Below are 19052 nucleotides of genomic sequence, written 5' to 3'. Positions count from 1 at the left end.
CCCTGGAGGATATAAACCTATCCCATATGCCAGAATACCAGCTAAAACTTATGCCGGTGGTAAGTTAAACATTTTAAGAGACGTGAGATATCTTCATTATATAACTCAATCACTAACAACAATGATTATGTTATTAATCCTAAACAATGTATTAAAAATAATGTGTTTCGATGTAATTGTATTTGTTTAAGGTTTTGCTATGATTGCTGGTTTCATTGGGATTAGTTTCGGTTCTTGCTGTCTGTATGTATTGAACCACCGCAGAATAACTCGTGAAAAAATCGAAATGAGGTCTGCCATAATGGCAATCGCTCCTCTGCTTTTAGCTGAACGAGATAGAACCTTCCTAAAACAACTCATTAAGAACAGGGAAGAAGAAACAGAACTAATGAAGGACGTTGAAGGATGGGAGGTAATGAGATTTAAACTTTTATCTATTTTACTATTTATTCATTTAATGCATTGTAAGATCAGCATAAATACCATTGCAATAATCAATTTGATAAGCAGTTTCCACCTGTAGATTTTTACTTTGTTCGGAATTCAATCTCTAATCGATAATAGTTTTGTTGCTGACAGTTTTTCATAGGTTCACGATATCTCCTCCCACCATATAATTTCTTCAGTTTCACATAGACTCAAGCCATCTTTTCACTACCAATGTCTTCTGGACGGACAGCTATAAAGCTGTAATTTCCTAAATGAAAGACATGAAGTTAACAGCTACAGCCGGCATAACCGCAAATGTGTTATTAAGAATTCAGCCATTGAGGTTAACTTTTAGGTACTACATACGTACTTATATCAAATAAAATTATCAAGTCTAAAAATTAAAGCCAATGCCTGGGAACATAATTCCATTGCAATATTTACTAACAAAAAGTAAATCTAAAGTGTCATCTGATGGTAACACATGATTTAAGCCACATTACTATTTATCGTGCATAGTTTCTTCCATTTTGATATCTATATTTTTCCACAACTTGTTTGATTTTATTGAAAACGAGGAGGTTTAAGGTTTTAACGTGGTGTAATGGCTAAGACATTTGGTGCACAGGAGGTTTCGGGTTTGATTCCCATTGAGAATACAAAAATTTGATGTGATTTTTTTCAAGCTTGGGTGTTCTGTGCTGTAATTCGCCACTGTAATTAGGCCTCCTGGCCTGTTGTGGTGCAAAAAAAATAATAATTGTACTACTTAACTATGTCAAAACTTACATTGAAACTTGCTTTATTCCAATGCCACTTAATTGTATTCAATGTCCGGGCGGATGTAGAACTGGAATTATTTTCAATTTTATGGCTATTATTGGGTAAAAATGAAATTGACCAGACCACTGAGGCATATTCAAGAAGAGGGCGAACAGTTGAGCAATAAAGAGTTTTGATTGTACGGACATTAGTAAAATCAGAGGATATTCTGTTAATGAGCCAAGTAATGACACGTGTCATTTAAAGATATTATTTTCAAATTTTTTCGCTTACATGAATGATCTAAAACTTTAATTCTTATTATCTCGGAATGGCATTTTTTGAGTTGTTATTTGAGTCTTACATTGGGTGTGACATGTTTAACATTTTATGTCATTCAACTTTATTAGTGAAAATTCTTGAAGGAAATTTATTGTAATTTATTATCGAAATAAAAGACAAGCGATACTTAAATCCACAAATTTTAAATAACCAGTATATGGTTTCATCGTATTTGCAACATCTTCGAAACTGGTGTCTTTATTATGAAATTCAATATATTATATTAATAAAAAAGATAGAAAATTTAAAATTATTTAATAAAAATAATAGTTTATTAACAAAATTATGATTTCTTTATCTAGTACATTTGTTATGGTAATAGATATCTCTCCACGGTCAGCGTGTCGAAGGCAAAATTTCAACAAAAGTCAACAGATGGAAAAAAATGTTTTCCCTCTCTGTTGCAACAAATTTAGCCTGTCTGCAAACATTTGGACACACTCAAAACATTGTTGAATTAACTAACTGGTAAAAGAAGTATAAAAATTGGGAAATTGTTTTCAGGCATTGCCTGGTAGGTGAATTGGTTCAACCGGATGTATCTCACCTGCGTGATAAAGGTTTCAGCTCTTTTACTTCAACCGAATGGTGAATGTTACACAGTATGTAAAGTGGCCCCTTAAATCAGCCAATGACAGGTCATAAGTCATGGAAATGCCTAGACCTCCATATTCCCTTCTCAAAAATGTTTTTCCTCTCTGTTGCAACAAAATTAAAAACTTGACTTTTTACTAGTGAATTAAGTATACAATTTTACAATATTAAATATCCTTTTCCATTATTTTTTTTATGAAATGTATTTTGACAAATTTTCTTACCTCTCTGAGTCCAGTAATCAATTTTTATGAAATGTCTTAAATTAGATCTGGGTCATGATTTTACAATGTTCAGGCAATAAATAGTTTCTCTTAGTCTTTCTTTTCTAAAAAAAACTGGCATCCTGAGGAGGGGAGGGCAAGGTTAACACGTTTACACTGTTAGAACTAAAATGAACCTTTTTTTCTTTTTTTTTTTTTATTCTTGAGTTTACCTTTTCTTTTATTTCTTTCTTATCTTATTTACATTTTTAGATCTTAATTTTAATAGGTAATTTGAATTTTTTAGTTATTTTTTTTTTCTGTAGATATGAATTGAAATTTTATTGGTATCTTTGGGATTTTTTTTGGGATCCAAAAACCTGAAATTTTTTCCCCCGAATTCAAAGTTTGTGGTAGACCCCGTGAACCATCTTCTAGTTTGATTCCCGGTAATGTGGGAGTGTTCCTTTTGTGATTTAGAGGAATAGCTAACTTTTACAAACAAGGTTCTATGAATTCACAACTGCCTTATATCTAAAATCCTGGATTCCATAAACAACTCAACGCTAGGGTACTGGAAGGGTTTTTTATTTTAATATTTTTATGATCGATTTTTGAACAGACTGGACAGGTTTTAAAATTGATTTATTAGTGCTTCCCTACTCTATTACGCCATAAGTTATAATCGAGTTACATAAAATATAATATTGTAAGTTTAATTAGGGATAAGATGTTACGATCGGAAGATATGGGAAAGTTTTCTCATTTTTTGTGTTATGAATTCTGTGTTCTGTCCAAATAGTAATTGAATTAAATTATTGTTGTCTAAAGGTACTTTTTACAAAATGTTCCAAAGTTAATATTATAATGTTATTTCAATGAGTTTTTATATGCATATTGTGACTCAAGTTCTTGATTATTCCATCCCAGTGAACCTAGTGGCTGCCAATTAGGATGACTGAAAAATTATCCCAAATTTATGGATTTAAATCCCTTATCTTTTATTTATATAATAAACATTTTATGACTGTATATCATATTTTTACATTCCTACGACACAAGTGTCAGGTGAATAGTTGCTAACTCAATCCACAAACTGCTTTCTAATATCTCAACGTATTTTTATTTCAGGTCGGCACATGGTACGGTGAACCAATCTACAGGACATTGCCGCCTGACACATTCTTTAATCCTTATTTCTACGAATTCTACGCACACGCTGATGAAAAAACAGTTAAACACCGTGTTGAAATGAAGTTCTGGACATAGATGATACATTTTATTCTTTATTTTGCTAAAGGGTAAACCATTTTTATTAGAAAATATAAAAAGCCGTTAACGCTTGTAAAATACTAACCAACTGCAGAGTTATGTGAATATCCACCTAAATAAATTATGTTTAAAATAAAATTGTTTTATTTACGAGATTTGGAAGAAACATTTGCATTTTTACTGAAACGTTTCAATTTGGTCACCATTTTCAATAAGTCGTTAATTGGAAGAAAGTAATAAATATGGATGTTCAAACATGCAGTGTGTAAAGTGATCACTTAACCAGTCAATGACGGGTAATTAACCCTGCAAATACCATGTATCTTAAAAATTTATCGATATAAATAACCGTATCAGAAAATTGGAATCAAGCTGTGGTGGTAGTAGTATGTAGTTCAGGGAGCAGACCTCTGACCTCTGGATCCTGTAACACTACCATAACCCATTAAAATGATGTATCTACAAATAAGGTTCCATGCTTACAATATGTATATGTGTATGCCCAAGAGACTTACAGCATTTTTCATGTACATGATTCTGACAAAAAAAATATTAAAGCAAGCAACCTATACTTTATTTTGTATGGGAGCCAACAGAACCATAGACAAAAAATAAAGTAAATGAAAGATCTACTAAATTATTTGTTCATTTATTTAAGTAGTTATCTTGATTATAGTATTAAAAACACCCATAACTTATTATCTATGGAACGGTACAGAATATTCGGTAATAGATTAATGACATTACCTATATTATGTTTTGAAGTTGCTATCAAACGTGATCTTTGAATTAAAAGTAGTATTATTATCGCACACTTATTACTAAAATAATCTGAAACTATTTTTTCTCCTAAGTTCACTAAATTCCTATTTAAATTCGGCATTACATACATACTGTATAAATTGAATAAAATGTTGCAACCATAGAATTAAGAAGAGTCCAGAAGGAGCTTAGAATCATATTTTTAATACATCCGAATGTGTAATAATTCCCCCACTATGCCCTACTTTCGCCGCGCGTATTTGTGAGGTCGTAGCGTAATGTTGCTTGATGGGGAAAAAAAAACATAACACAAATGTAAGGTAAAAAAAAAGCAATCTGTTAATTTCTCCAAAACTTTATTGTGCACGCGGAAATATTGATTGACACAACAGAGTAGATAAGTAAGGGGTCATTTAATAAGAGTAATTATTGAATTAATGAACTTTAAACATAAAATATAAAACAAATTTTATTTTACATAAAACGTATATTTTTATATCATGTTAAATAATATTTGATGATTTAAAGATAATGATCGTTCAAATATCTCCGACGGCGTTATTTAATCCGAGGTCTAATTTTCATAAGATGAGCAAACCAGGGTAAAAAAATCTACCCTGGCAACACTAACGAAATGTTCATTTTGTTTCTTCGACAATCTGACAGATGGAAAAATAATAAAATTTGTAAGTAATGCATTTGTTACATACACATTCATTTGATAATTACACATGAAATGTGATTGCATCCTGTTTCTTTAAGATCCTAGCAGTATTTCTACACTTTAAAAAGACTCAACACGGCATAGTTGAATTCAAATCAGGAGTTGCGTACTGAGCGACGTCTACAAAGAAACTAATGGGTCAAAACGTAAACCTACTCATTTATGAGTAGTTGAGTCGCCTTCGCGGTTTCTGGACTATTCTTAATTCTATGGTTGCAACCTATAGATAAGGAAAACTCAAAAATATGTATGTAGATATTTCCTTATATAAATAGCAATAACAAATACATAAAATGAATTAAAAAACAAAACAAATAAAAAGAAAAGTTTTAAACAATTATACGCAAAATATTTTTGGTACTTAAAACATGTTTGTAGTTTTGCAACTTATATTATAAATACTGTCATGTTAATTTTTTTTTTAAGATTAAATGACGTTACTATAATATATTGATATTTCTATAATATTCTACAAAATTGAAAATAATGATTTACTAAAATTAGTGTATGTTTTTGCGGGTGGTATTTAAAAAAATCTGTGGCTGCTCTGGATATTTACATTAATGAAAAAACAATATGGCATTTTTTATTCCTGTTCGGCAAAAATGTATGAAAATAGCACCGGTATTCCCAATACAACACATAAGGAGCATAACAGATAATTATCCCAATGTATTTTAAAGAAGGAAACGTTTAGACAGTCATTTTTTCTTGTTTGTTTCTTGTAAGAAGCCATCTTGGTTATGCGTGCACGGTACATATGTCTCATCATGGCGTATAATCCGGGCAACAGAAGGAGGAGTAAGTAAATTCTCATGCATGTCGGCGTGTGGAAGGCAAAATTCCAACTATTTGGTAAAGACACTGTGAATCTCTTCGTCTCCTCGAAGTATGGAATGTTGCGAAGAACCACGACTCCTTCGCATAATACTCCCAGGGGATAAAGGGGGATCCAGATTGTGTATCGAAGCCAAGTCAAAAGAAAGAAGTCTTTCTTATACAGCTGAGATATATAATATGGATACCTAAAAATAAAAACAACTCTTTATATTGTTCACTTGCGGCATTAACTATAGTTATTATAGGTATTATTACGGACGTCAACTACAAAAAGCGGCCTTTCTTGGAACTGCCACCGCGCCAAAATATGCAGTTAGCATTAGAGACCTCGCTTTGTGTTAGAAATGTGCTGCCCCTCAATAAAGACTAATATTTGTTGCTAACTGGGGTGGCCTTACCCATACCGAGGCATTTAGAATAAATATTTCGTTTTTAATAAATTAGTTTTATTGAATTGCATTGTTTCACGCTGCACTGCCGCTGCTAGAATAATGAGGTAGCTGGAGGGGGAAGCGTCTATATACGTGGAGGGAGTGAGACAGCTAAAGCAGGCAGGCGGGCTCTATCGCTCTCTCCGCATGGTATAAGACGGCCTAAGCTCTCGCGGCGTAGTTGAATGGTGGAACATGCAGCGCTTACGGTATAAGAAGTGTAATTTAAAAAATAAACAATCCTGATATTAGGCTATTTCTCCTCTCTACTCTACCCCTTGACCTGGCTTTCTACTCGACTACACTTCACTTCGCTTGAGACCTTTGCTTCACCCTGGACTTTGAACCACGGCGATTGAACCCTTCAACGTGAAGTAATAGGCTCTTCTGAGGACATCTACGGCCTTGACGAGACGCAACTGGGTCACCTAGCCTCCCGTCACAACACGACCCCGGTAGCACGTTAGCTATAGGTATTATCAATACATATATCGTCATTATACTGATAAAACCCTCTAAATGCATTATTGACTATACTGAGAAAAATCTTTTTGACATTTAGGTATGGAGAAAAATATATTTAAAAAATAAAGTTCTGTCAAGATTAGGAAAGTTTCTGTTTGTAAAGACCATTAGTTTTCCCCTTCTGATTCTATAAAAACCTCAATAATCACTGAACAAACTCAACCTTTGTTTAAAATAAATTGATAAAAAAATTGTATTGTTAAAAAAGAGGCTAAATATTACAAATGTGCTAAAATTTACCTGACGATTTCCACAGCACTCCAGACAAAGAACAAATAGAAAACAACCGGCTTAATCTGCATTCGTGGTTCAGATTCAATCATCGCAAATAAAATTAGCGCTCTTCCAGTCACTTGAATAAAGGGTTGAACAACACCCCCCTGAAAATTGAACCAACATTATAAATTATTTGAGGTTGGACCTCAAGTTTTCAATATTGTGAAAGATGTGATGATAAATAATATTTAACAATACATCCCCAATGCTTTTTGTACCTTAAGGATAGCCTGCGCTCATTCTGCAGTACTTGTTCCTACAGTTAACAGTTTACCACAAATAGTTATGTGTATTAATGTTATACCAATATAATTAACTGGAATTTATATTTATTTTATATTAAATTTATTCTTCTTTTTACTGATAACTCAAATATTAAACAGAAACAAAACTTTTGAGTAAGATATATTTCCTCAACCCACTTGATCAATCAAGTCAAAACAGCAATAGGCAATTTGGTGGACAAACTCAAATGCAGACTTGCCGAGAGTATTTATTTTTTTATACGCCCAGTGGACATTTTTACAAGGACAGTAGATAAAAAAATAGACAATATTAAATATACATATATCATAATAATTACAAGTATATAAACAAAATCACCAGATACATTAAGAGAGAGAACAAAATTGGACTAGGTGGGAATGGAAGAGGAAGAGAGATGGTTAGAGAATTTGAGAATTTGATTTAGTGATTGCATGAAAGAAGACAACTCGTTATCAAAGAAATCAAGACTAGGATTTGTTGGCAGACCTAAAAATTCTGGGCAAGGCGGAGTAAAAATCATAATTTGTTATATGGTTTTCAGTATGAAAAAGTAAATTTTGTCGTAAGTTTCTTGTTGGGATTTTTAATTTTATTGATATGAGTAGTCCAGGTGCATCAAAGAGTTAATTGAGGATTTTTAATAGGACTAAAAGATCGGATTTATTTCGACAATGTTGCAGAGAGAATACTTTTTCAGATTAAATCATGTATATTAAGGCTGTAGTCGGTAAGTTGAATCGTACGGTTTGCCGCCGAATGCGTAAAATATACCGCTTCAAGACAAAGCAATCAAAAAAAATATCCTGTTACATTGTATGTTCGTCAATTTTTACGTACTCTTCATACTTTGTTTGACAAAATGAGAAAGACAGAGATAGATAGAGTTTTTGCGTGATTATTTAATAGGTAAAATCTATAAATAGCACTCCTGACTAGCGTACTGCAGAGATAATGTAGAATTGTACAACTATCGGATAATCTGTGACATATGTTGATTTCTGGCTTCTGGGTAATTATGGATATTTGTATTTTCGAAGTTGACAGATAACACTGTTATGTTTTAATGAAAATGCACCATGTCACTAAAGTGAATGCCAAAAAAATAATGCACTTCATAATATTGTTTTCAAGAGAAAAATTATTTGATCTCATCAAATTACGTAAGTAAAAACATTTTTTGACAGTATGACATTTTATAATATTTTTCCTTTAAACTGATAAGTTTTTTGAATTTGCACTTGATCATGTATTTCGTAATAAAATTGGAAAAATATGGTAGATAAATTCTAAAAAATTAACAACATATAATGATAAAAGACTCGGCCAAATACCTAAAAATATTTTTATAGGTTAAGAATGTATTGTGTATATTATTTTAATTGATTTTATTTTCTTAGTTACTATTTAAGTTCAAAACCATGATAACTATCAATTAAGGTAAGCATTGCATTTAATCTACGTAAAATTTATAAATACATTTCATTCCAGGTGCAACAGACAAAAGAATAATGCAAAAGAATAAAGTCAAAAGGGTGCCTACCAACTTTTACACTAAAAACCTATAAAAGCACATTTAATCACCTATCTAAGAGTTGTGTATCAAGTTCTATATAGTAAAGCATGTATTCCACTCAGAAAATACTAAAAGGATGTCTACATAATCTTACATGAAAAAAACTAAAACGGTAATTCAAGCATTTTAAGAGTTTTGTGCATAGAGTGGAAACCTTGTATTGACAAAATACTGTAAGCGATTATTTTAATATGCATTGAGAAAATATAAATATGCTAAATTACTTACATAATAGTTTTATTTCTATTTTTACACCTATGTGAGAGTGACGTAAAATATTTTAAAAATATATACAAGTGTTTTAAACCTTTTCGAAGTAAATAGAATTTTGGATAGATCATCATCCCTATCACCTATTGGTGCATAAGGCATTGCATTTGAAAACAAAATACAGCGTATTTAATAATATATAACATGAAGGTAAGATGATCAATCCTGCAGTCCCGTGCCAGTCCAAGGAGAATTAAATATTGCAACGTAAAAACACATAAAAAAAATATTTCACTTAACCCTGCCAGAAATTGATCGTGGGACCGCTTGTAAGTAAAAATAAACAAATTGTGGAGGAAAATTTCATTTTTATTGAAAAAATACTAAGGTGCAAATGGTTCAAAAATATATATTATTGGGAAGAACCAGTAAAGAATCCCAATATTTTTGATAACAATAGATCGCTAGTTATTTTATGAAAAATACATTGTGAAAAAGAACTAAGAATATATTTCATGTTACAATGGTCTTGATTTAGGGGGGACAGGTTCAATCAAAGTTGTGTATCTGGAAACAGAAATTAAAAAAATAATAAAAGCAACATCTACATAAATTTAAAAAAAAAAAACCATTATAGTTGAAAGAGGGCGGAATTTCTAAGCTGATTTAGGTAAATATTTTTCTGAAACTGGTGAGTATAATTTAACTTTTACTGGTTGATGGGATGTTTTCGTTAAACAGCTTTTTTTAACAATTTATGACTTTATTGGGGGCAACTTTTTTGTTTTCGATAGCCTCGAGAACATTTGGTGGATCTCTGATAGGCATGGATCGTGTAACTCGGGGGTCAACAAGCTCTGGAAGCAAACAGTTTAAATAAAAAGATTTTAATTTTATGTTGGGCTCCGGTCCACACTCCAAAAAGACATATATTTTTTTTAGTAATATGCAACTGTCCTTGAACTTGGTAATACCAATCGTGATTCTGATTTACATAATACTCGGTATGGTTTCTATTTCTTTTCCAAAACTTAATTTTACCACTGTCGATGGCGGTTTCAACAGTCATAGTCATATTAGAAGCAGACGATGGACATTTTATTTCTATAATGATACCGCCATGATCCGTACTAATGTTATCTGGTGTGGCGCCTAGAAAACAATATTCACTATCAATAAACAGCCCACACTTCTGAAATTTGATATTTTCTTGAAGGCTTAATTGGTTTAATGCGGTCAGTTCATAATCCTGACCATATTTAATAGAAAAAATATTACTTAGCGATTTACTATATGGCATACTTTTAACTAACCCTGAACAACTAATTCCTATTCTTCTTTTACAAACTTTACCAAACCATGACGCAGTGAGTAAATTTCTACACTTTTCTAACCATTCCCCGCTATCTGATTGTAAAACCGTTCTTCTTTCTATCAAATTTCTTTCAGAATGATCGCCGATTCCATACCACTTGAAGATCCTGAGTAATTTTTAAAACATTCATGTTTTGGTGCCTCAATATTCTTATTAGTTGCTCTAGCACAAATCACACAGTATTTATTATAAACACCCATATATAGAACTTTCCCCGTACGAAACCCTACTATAGAAGCTGCGCCCGAGTTAGACGAGTAGTTGGTTTTGTATGATCTCTTAGACCAACACCCGTCAGCCACAACAGTTATCATTGGTTTACCATTTTCATCAATTTCACCATTCGCAGTAGCCAGTTGTCCCTCTTCTTTCGTTGCCTCCTCCATAACTTTTAGTTTCGCAGTATCCCACCATTCACACACTTTCTTATTGATCTTCAAATACTTCCATTTACTCATGCAAGGAATTCCAACAGCAGCAGTCAACTCTTGCAAACCACTATATCCAGAACCGATACTCGATATTCCAGACACAAACGATTCATTTAAACTCATTTCATTCGATCTGTCCTTGCAACAATTTACAGAAAAACATAATCCACACATATTACATTTTAAATTTAATATAGAATTAAAGCCATGCAACTTTTCATCCACAATCACCATATTCGTTCCTTTGCAATCAAACATGGAAGAATGAGAAAATATTTCCTGGATTTTAGTGAAAAATTCCTGGATGTCCACAACTCTCCTGCCTTCCAACTTAAAGGGGTGTAATGGCTGTGCTAGCAGTTCTGGAACTAGCTGTTGCGCCTGAAATAATACAGATTAATTAATAATCATAATCCAATTTAGATTTCATTAGCTATTTTAATGTAAATACTTAAAATATTCCTACTTCGATATGAATACTAACCTGACAACCGTCATCTTCTAGAATATCAGTTGAAAGATATTTCGCTGGAACACCCTAAAACATTTCAATTTGCATATTACTCAAAAGGCAAATATAACCCTACTTATTGATAGTCAATATTTAGAAAATAAGGGTTATAATAATTATTATTTGTACTTTTTTATTGTGAATGCAGACAATTGGTAGAATTCTTTGTACTTTATTACTTAATTAATTATTGTACTTTATTTTTTTAAATATATAAGAGCGTATACTGTGACGCGTTTCGTCTTGTTAGGACATTTTCAAACGACGGAATGCGTCACAATATAAACTCTGGTCTTTTTAAACAAATAAAGTAAAATAAAAATTCAATAAACGTGTTTTATTTAGGGATACATTACCAAATTCAAACTTATTTGTACATTTAGTATTGTTTTGTAAAATGTTGTAGGAATTTTATTTATCTAAGTAAATAAGACAATAACTTACAGTGTATTCTCCACAGGCCTTAGTTAATTTGAGCTTTTTTGAATCCTAAAATAAGCAAATAATAAACTGTTACATTTATTTGTAATGGTGATACAATGATTTATGTAAATCAAATGTCTGTCCTTTGTATTCTAAATTTTAATACTAATAAATTAATCAAATCCAACTTACATTGCATTTCTCCTTTGGAAATTGGGATTGATTTAGTTTTCGTTTGGTTTTTTCGTTGGTTTTTTCGGAATTGTTATGATAAAATCGGTCACTAAATATTCCAAATTTATGGATTAAAGTATCACTCGTCTTTGATTTCTATAATAAAGTAATTCTGATTGATAGAAAATATTATTAGTCTGAGGCCGGCTAAGCAAAACGTCAAACCATCACAATGAAGTTGGCTGCGTTCGCGACATTGTAATAATTATATGGCTGTTTAGTGTACACTTTGTACATAGTACCTACCGAGTGCTGGTATGTCCTAGATAAATGTGCAATTTGACCGTTTTTGTGTACGAGTAAAATGACGCCGTTAATTGTTATTTGAATATGACGTGAAATTACATTTTTGAATGATTTATCAAATTCGAACAAACTATTCATTCAAAAAATAACTTGGTTTTGATCCTGGTTTAAATTGTGTTAGAAGGAACACAAAAATAATATGTTTCGAACTAAATTTTGTTTTGAAAAAGGCATTAAAATTTTGAGCACAGAAAACACGTCCGTCTGCGGCCGCTCTGAGGGCCGATCTGAATGTAATAAAAACCCAAATAAGACATTGTTTAAAATTGAATATTACAACTAGAATTATCGTATTGAAAAAAAATAAAAAAATACAGTTCTATAAAAAAAGGTTTTAACTAAACTATTTCAATATTTTAAAATTTTTTATGGTGTTACTGATTGCATAATTTTACGTAGAAATAAAGGAAAAATTTATGTGATTTAAAATGCTTATATTTCTTTTCAAAAACAAAAAAATAAGATTCTGCCGCGGCCATCTCCTTTTTAAATTTATTATCTTCAAATCATTATTAAAAATTTAAGTTCAATACTTAGTCTTTATTGAGATCCCAGATTAATAAGCTTAGTCTAAATTTTGAAATTGCGTAATCTGCCGGTCTGAAAGTAATTATATATAAATAAAAAAATAAATTTAAAAAAAATACAGTTCTATAAAAAAAGGATTTAACTAAACTATTTCAATATTTTTAAATTTTTTATGGTATTACTGATTGCATAATTTACGTAGAAATAAAGGAAAATTTTACAAAAATTTATGTGCTTTAAAATGCTTATATTTCTTTTCAAAAACAAAAAAATAAAATTCTGCCGCGGCCATCTCCTTTTTAAATTTATTATCTTTAAATCATTTAAAGAAAAATCAGTTCAATACTTAGTCTTTATTGAGATCCCAGATTAATAAGCTTAGTCTAAATTTGAAATGGCGTAATCTGCCGGTCTAAAAGTAATTATATTTTAGTTATATGAAACTTTGAAGTACATTTTTTGATAGAAATACCTATAAAAAGTATTGTTTTTATCTCATACATAATTTTTAATTTTTTTTATTGCGCGATTTTTGACAAACATTCGTTTTAAAATGGCAAAATCGTATGATTTCCTAATTTTGCGTTCGTTTTACCAGACTACAGCCTTAATGCAACTAAGAAAGTTTTACAAAATATAAATTCACAAATAAATAACTTGATGTAAACAATATAATATATCACACTAAAAATATATCAATAACAGAGTAATTAACATATTTTCATGGGGTGAGCAAGCAACATTCATCTTATCTTTATGCAAATCCGTTAGAGTTGAGTAAAACAAATCTTTACTGACCCTAGTATATCCAAATAAGGGATGCAGAACTTCTAGGAACTGGAGCAACTGTAAGAACTTCATGGCACTCCCGACATATTCGTAAGTGCTTTCCATTGATTCAAGTCCAAACTTGGAATACCGGACTCCCATCACACAGAGAATGTAGGTAAATCCAACGAATTGGAACATGTTGTAGAAGATGAGGTAAACCTTTTTAATGTCCTCTAAAAAACAGAGATCAGAACATTTCATCCAGCATTTTAAAAAAGGAAAACTGAACCATAATGGAGTAACATCGGCGGCCCCGTGGTGTAATGGCTAAGTCGTTTTGCTCACACATGAAGTGTTTCAGGTTTAAGCGGGAGCTGATCCAATCTTTATATACATGAAAATATGTCAGTTATGATAAAAACCAGACACTAGTAAATGTTGAGAAGTAATCAAAGCTTACAAGTGTTAAATTTATGAATTATTATAAAACTATTTTATTTATGTCAATATTGATTTGAGAGACTTTTTACCACTTATTTTGAAATTTAACGATGTTTTTTTTTTTTTCATTTTAAATTATGTTCCGAAAGTTTCTTAAAATTTTGTTGAGGACAATTACAACAGGGTACACTGTGGAATGAATAAAATCTCATTTAAATTACAGCACAGTAGGGTGGTTTTTTAAAAATTGATAAATTATTTCACCTTTTCTGTATCCCATTTCTTCTTTGTGTAATTTGTCGTACATGCCTGGATAATCATTCATTATATCCCTTCGTTCTTCTTCACTGTCTCCTTCTTCAGATTTCCATCTATCGAAATCAATCTGCAAACAAATGTCAAATTACGTATGAGTAACCAAAACGCACCTCTTTAGTACTACAATAAATCAATTAGCATAGTTGGTATAGGTAAACTGAAATATTTTACTGTAAAAACAGACAAATATTACAAAATTTATTTTAAGAGAATTACCCTTTCAGGAATACCAGTCAGGAATTGAAACTGAGACTTTAAGCATGGTAGTAAAACACACTAAAATAAATTAAATTTGGGCTTAGACAAGTTGGCAGTTAGTGAAAATAAAAATGAAGACATTTGCGCCATTTTTATGTTCAGAGTTGAGTTGTTTAGGCTGACAGCCAAAGGACATTTTTTTTCATTGCCAAGTTTGAATTCTTTTTTTGATAATATTACTTAATTACTTTTCAAATAAATTGCAAACAAAATTATAAAAACACTGTTTCGCATTGTTAATGCACATTAAATTAACTTTAAGCCAAGGATAAAAACGGTCATATTTTAAAATACCTAATAAGTATAATATTATTATGTAATAAAGTAGATACTTACTGTGACATTAAGTTACAGAATTTATTAGTTTATATATGTCGTAAAATTAACTCGCTACAAAATCAATTATTTACATATATAATACTTTTTCATGTTAAAAAAGGTTACCTTAAAAATATTTTGATATAAAGAATGAGAAGTCTAGAATTAACACTCTTTTGAAAGAGAAGAAAATTGTAATAAACATATAATAGATACTATTTTAAGTAAAGCAGTTGACCTTCTAAAAGTTGTTCTATTTTTCAATAATGCATAATATTGCTAGCCCAAAGCAACAGCGAGATAAACCCAAAATTTCCGATTGTGAGATACACACGCAGATAATTTAATAAATTAAATCAATGAACATTTTAAAATAATAAAATATTGAAGTTAGATAGTTAAACTATGTGAAAAAAGAGTCAGACCCTTTGCACACCTCAAAATCCGATTATCTCGGAACATGTTCTTCAGAGATATCTCACTGTTGCTTTGGGCTAGGGAAATAAAGATGTAAATAATCCTTTCAAGGAAAACCAAGTGTATTATAAGGTTTTACCTTATTTTTTTACAAATAACAACAGAAAAATTTAATTAATATGCAAATTTTTCAGAATGACACATGCTAATAATTTTTTAGAAATAATAATCTGCGAAAGTTGCGCATCAGAATTATTTGTAGAGATAAAGTAGCACACATATTTATTAAGTGGATATAAATGTTGAAATTCAATGTGACAGAAAACATTTTTCAGAAGGTGATATGAAAGTCGAGGCATTTACAGGGCTTACGTCCTGTCATTGGCTGGCTTAAGTGACCACTTTACACGCTGTAACATTCACCACTCTGCCTATGTTTAAATATCCACATTTCTTCAACTCTTCCATCTGTTGACTTTTTTAAAGTAAAAAAAATTTTCAAAAAATGTTTATTTTATTTTATTTATTCATATTTTTCGCTTACAAACTATAATTAATAATAAAAATAATGTGACCTCACTGGGGTTTCCTGTGCCGAGGACACTTAACCATTTTAGTTTTTTGAAATTACATTTGAGAATAAACAAAGAAGACTAATTGAAAAAATAAACATAATTAGCAAATATTCAAACAGTTTAAAAACAAGGTATTTATGTACATCTATATTATTTATATTACAAAACACACAATTAAAATAAAAAAAACCTAACATAAGCTATACAGTTGTGGAGCAGTTGATTCAGTTGTTTGTTCTTAATGTTAATCTCTACATTTTATGCTTAAATGTATTCCTGATTTTTTTTTAATTTCTTACGCTACAAAAGTAATAAAGTAAAAAAAAAACGAAATGTGTTTTAACTAATTAAAGAAAGGTTATTCATGCGATTTAAGTACAGTTTTTAATGTTAAGTCGGATCGGGTTGTGGTCCCGTGGCTAGTGTTGCGTACTCACAGATCAGAGGTTGTAGGTTCGAACCTCACTCTACCCCAACTTGATTTCTAATTTCTAATAGTGAGTTATTATAATGTGTCTGTGTCAACTAATGTCTCGTCCCATCTCAACACAGGACTTTTAGTCCCATGGAGTTGGGACTTATGTCTCAAATAATGTACAATAAACTTATGTATGTAAATAAATAAATAAATTTACAACTCGTCGAGAATGCCCCCTAAATTAAAATATTTAGGGAAATAATAAGAATGTAAATATTTATTTATAAAAAAAGAAATGAAATAAAAAAGTCATAGATATGTTTCACTATTCGAAGAAATTGTGCTTATTATGAATTAGATTTCTCAAGATTATGTAGATACTGTCTTCCTAACTAATTATGTGAAATCTGTTTTAGGCAGACATTTTGTAAGATGTAATCGATTCACAAAACATAAACACTCGCAGTAATAATTATTGACAAATTATATTTAAGTGAGTTGATATTTACCTTAAGCCAACCTGGTTTTTGGGGTTGAGCAATAAGTCTAGGCCACCAAGCAGGTTTAATCTTTCTCAATAACACTTCAACTTTTGAATCAACCACTTTGCAAGATGGCACAGTCGAGTCCTAAAAATACATATATAAGCATTCACAGTTCACATTATGGAAATGATAATGTAATCTTGCTAATCTTAAGTAAAATTACAATACAAGTCAAAGTACAGCCAGATAGGCAGTAATTAATTAAATTTTCAAATACTTACAGATTCAACTTGGGAATACAATTTCAAATTGAAAGCATAATCTCTTAATCCATGGGCTCCTACTCCTTTAGCTGAAAAACGATATTCATCTTCCAGAGTTTTGGAAACGTGATCCTTTACATCTTTCAAATCAATTTTAAGCGTAACCACATCTGCCGTCTGTGCCCAGTAAATAATAGGCGTCAAACTCCCCATATCGGCTGAATTTCGACTGAGACCTGCAAAAGCCGGACTTCGATTTCTAGAAATATCTGTAAGGCATCTATCTATATAATGTAATGGTAAGGAAAATATACCTGTTTAATAAATCAATACTAAATATTTCATAATAAACTTGTGAAAAAACAGTGTTAACTACTGACTACGTCTTCGACGCAGCCCAATGTCACTTTTATTGATAAAATTAGCTTAAAATGTAGAAAAACAAATCGACCGGCTATGTCAAAGGTATTGTATCACCGACTATCAAATCGAATCCATATCAATCTTATCTGTCAAAAATATATATGCACAAGCAACACCATTTATAGTAGGTATAGGTAATTTGTGTATATTTTTTTGTAGGTAAGTGAAGTATTTTTTTATTTTTTTTAAGGTCGTATAATAGGATGTATTACTTTTATTACCTATGCATAATATTATAAATAATATTTTTTAATATATTTTGCATTATTATATTTATTTATTTGTTTGTGATGTTGGTGTTTCCAGCCTAGAAATGACGCACCTACTTATTTGACACGCAGCGAACTGGTAGAAGCGTAAGATTAATATTCTTACCAATCTCACCACGTAAAAAATAATCGAGATTATGCGGAAATTGGTGTAGCAGTGTAATGTGTATTATGCATTAAGTACAGATAATGATTATAAGAAGAATGAATAGCTACTCTGTAGAGTACAGATATTTTCAATCTGTAATATTATATAAATATGTAATATTGTTTATGCATGCCAAAAATAAGTGTTAATATTTTCTGTTGAAGTAATTATGTAAAGATTGTTAATTTATACGTACTTTTGAATAAAAAAACTAAGTAGGGACACTCCATTCAAATGTTTATTGCCCTCGGCTTTATTATGTGTAAAAATAAAAGTTTTCAAATAAATCATTAAAGTGTGCCTGCAAAATACAAATGAAATTGGTGTATGTTTGCTTTTGGATATTAAAGATTATCGTAATTACCTCTCCATACCTGATGGTGCATAAGGTACTACATTGGTACACCAATCGCGGTGTATCCCGATCATTTTGTTACATGACGGTAAGATTATCAGTCTTAAGCTCGGTTTTCCTAGTAGGATAGCGGTGCCCGTATTTTAACGGCCGTAGTGAACATTAATGCGGTTGACAGCCGTCGTAACGGTGACTAGAGAGTGGATAACACCGTTAAAAAATAAAACCACTTTCTAGTCACCACTACGACGGCTGTCCACCGCATCACCGTTCACTACGGCCGTTAAGATACGGGCACCGCTGTCCTAGGAAACCCTAGCTTTACTCTTCAGGTACCAGTCCAGGGACTATGACATATTCTAGAGTAAAAACACCCTTTTAAATAAATATTTCATATCAACCATGTCGAGAATCGAACCCGAGACCTTTTGCATGGTCAGCATTGACGCTGACCATTACGCCATCAGGCCGATAAAGATAAAAGATTACAACACACTAAAACCTATATTCATAACTTGTTTTTATTTCAATATTATTGGTTTATACAAAAATCAACTACGAACTTCTGCATCATA

At 31.1% G+C, this 19052-nt stretch overlaps 2 protein-coding genes and 2 long non-coding RNA genes across 4 annotated transcripts; 2 read left to right on the top strand and 2 right to left on the bottom strand.

The window, feature by feature from the left end:
- The first annotated feature begins 6 nt into the window (after positions 1-6).
- On the top strand, positions 7-3740 carry ND-B16.6 (NADH dehydrogenase (ubiquinone) B16.6 subunit). Its single transcript, XM_088235374.1, has 3 exons — positions 7-59; positions 192-412; positions 3462-3740. The coding sequence occupies exons 2-3, from the start codon at positions 200-202 to the stop codon at positions 3597-3599; spliced, it is 351 nt and encodes a 116-aa protein (XP_088091500.1). The 5' UTR covers positions 7-59; positions 192-199; the 3' UTR covers positions 3600-3740.
- Positions 3741-5665: 1925 nt separating this feature from the next.
- On the bottom strand, positions 5666-17959 carry Hacd2 (3-hydroxyacyl-CoA dehydratase 2). The gene is made up of 7 exons (XM_088235373.1): positions 17597-17959; positions 17301-17518; positions 17044-17163; positions 14495-14615; positions 13817-14022; positions 7125-7264; positions 5666-6113 (listed from the first exon to the last, which is right to left on the bottom strand). The coding sequence occupies exons 2-7, from the start codon at positions 17493-17495 to the stop codon at positions 5675-5677; spliced, it is 1221 nt and encodes a 406-aa protein (XP_088091499.1). The 5' UTR covers positions 17496-17518; positions 17597-17959; the 3' UTR covers positions 5666-5674.
- LOC148275667 (uncharacterized) lies at positions 8148-9227 on the top strand. Its single transcript, XR_015823968.1, has 2 exons — positions 8148-8587; positions 8916-9227. It is a non-coding gene; the product is annotated as an uncharacterized LOC148275667 (long non-coding RNA).
- On the bottom strand, positions 9559-12370 carry LOC148275666 (uncharacterized). The gene is made up of 4 exons (XR_015823967.1): positions 12143-12370; positions 11972-12016; positions 11501-11554; positions 9559-11397 (listed from the first exon to the last, which is right to left on the bottom strand). It is a non-coding gene; the product is annotated as an uncharacterized LOC148275666 (long non-coding RNA).
- Positions 17960-19052: the final 1093 nt, after the last annotated feature.

Source organism: Micrasema longulum, unplaced genomic scaffold (assembly GCF_059751315.1).
Source record: "Micrasema longulum isolate JH-2025_06_02 unplaced genomic scaffold, ASM5975131v1 h1tg001366l, whole genome shotgun sequence".
Classification (NCBI taxonomy): domain Eukaryota; kingdom Metazoa; phylum Arthropoda; class Insecta; order Trichoptera; family Brachycentridae; genus Micrasema; species Micrasema longulum.
Note: the sequence above shows the minus strand (reverse complement) of the source record. Positions and strands in the feature narration are given on the sequence as shown.

Coding starts and splice junctions, on each gene's coding strand:
- ND-B16.6 (XM_088235374.1), top strand. CDS start 200: ATGATTGCTGGTTTCATTGGGATTAGTTTCGGTTCTTGCTGTCTGTAT. Junction 413..3,461: donor AGGACGTTGAAGGATGGGAG/GTAATGAGATTT, acceptor TTTTTATTTCAG/GTCGGCACATGGTACGGTGA.
- Hacd2 (XM_088235373.1), bottom strand. CDS start 17,495: ATGGGGAGTTTGACGCCTATTATTTACTGGGCACAGACGGCAGATGTG. Junction 14,616..17,043: donor AAAAACCAGGTTGGCTTAAG/GTAAATATCAAC, acceptor ATTTGTTTGCAG/ATTGATTTCGATAGATGGAA. Junction 14,023..14,494: donor AGAAATGGGATACAGAAAAG/GTGAAATAATTT, acceptor TCTGTTTTTTAG/AGGACATTAAAAAGGTTTAC.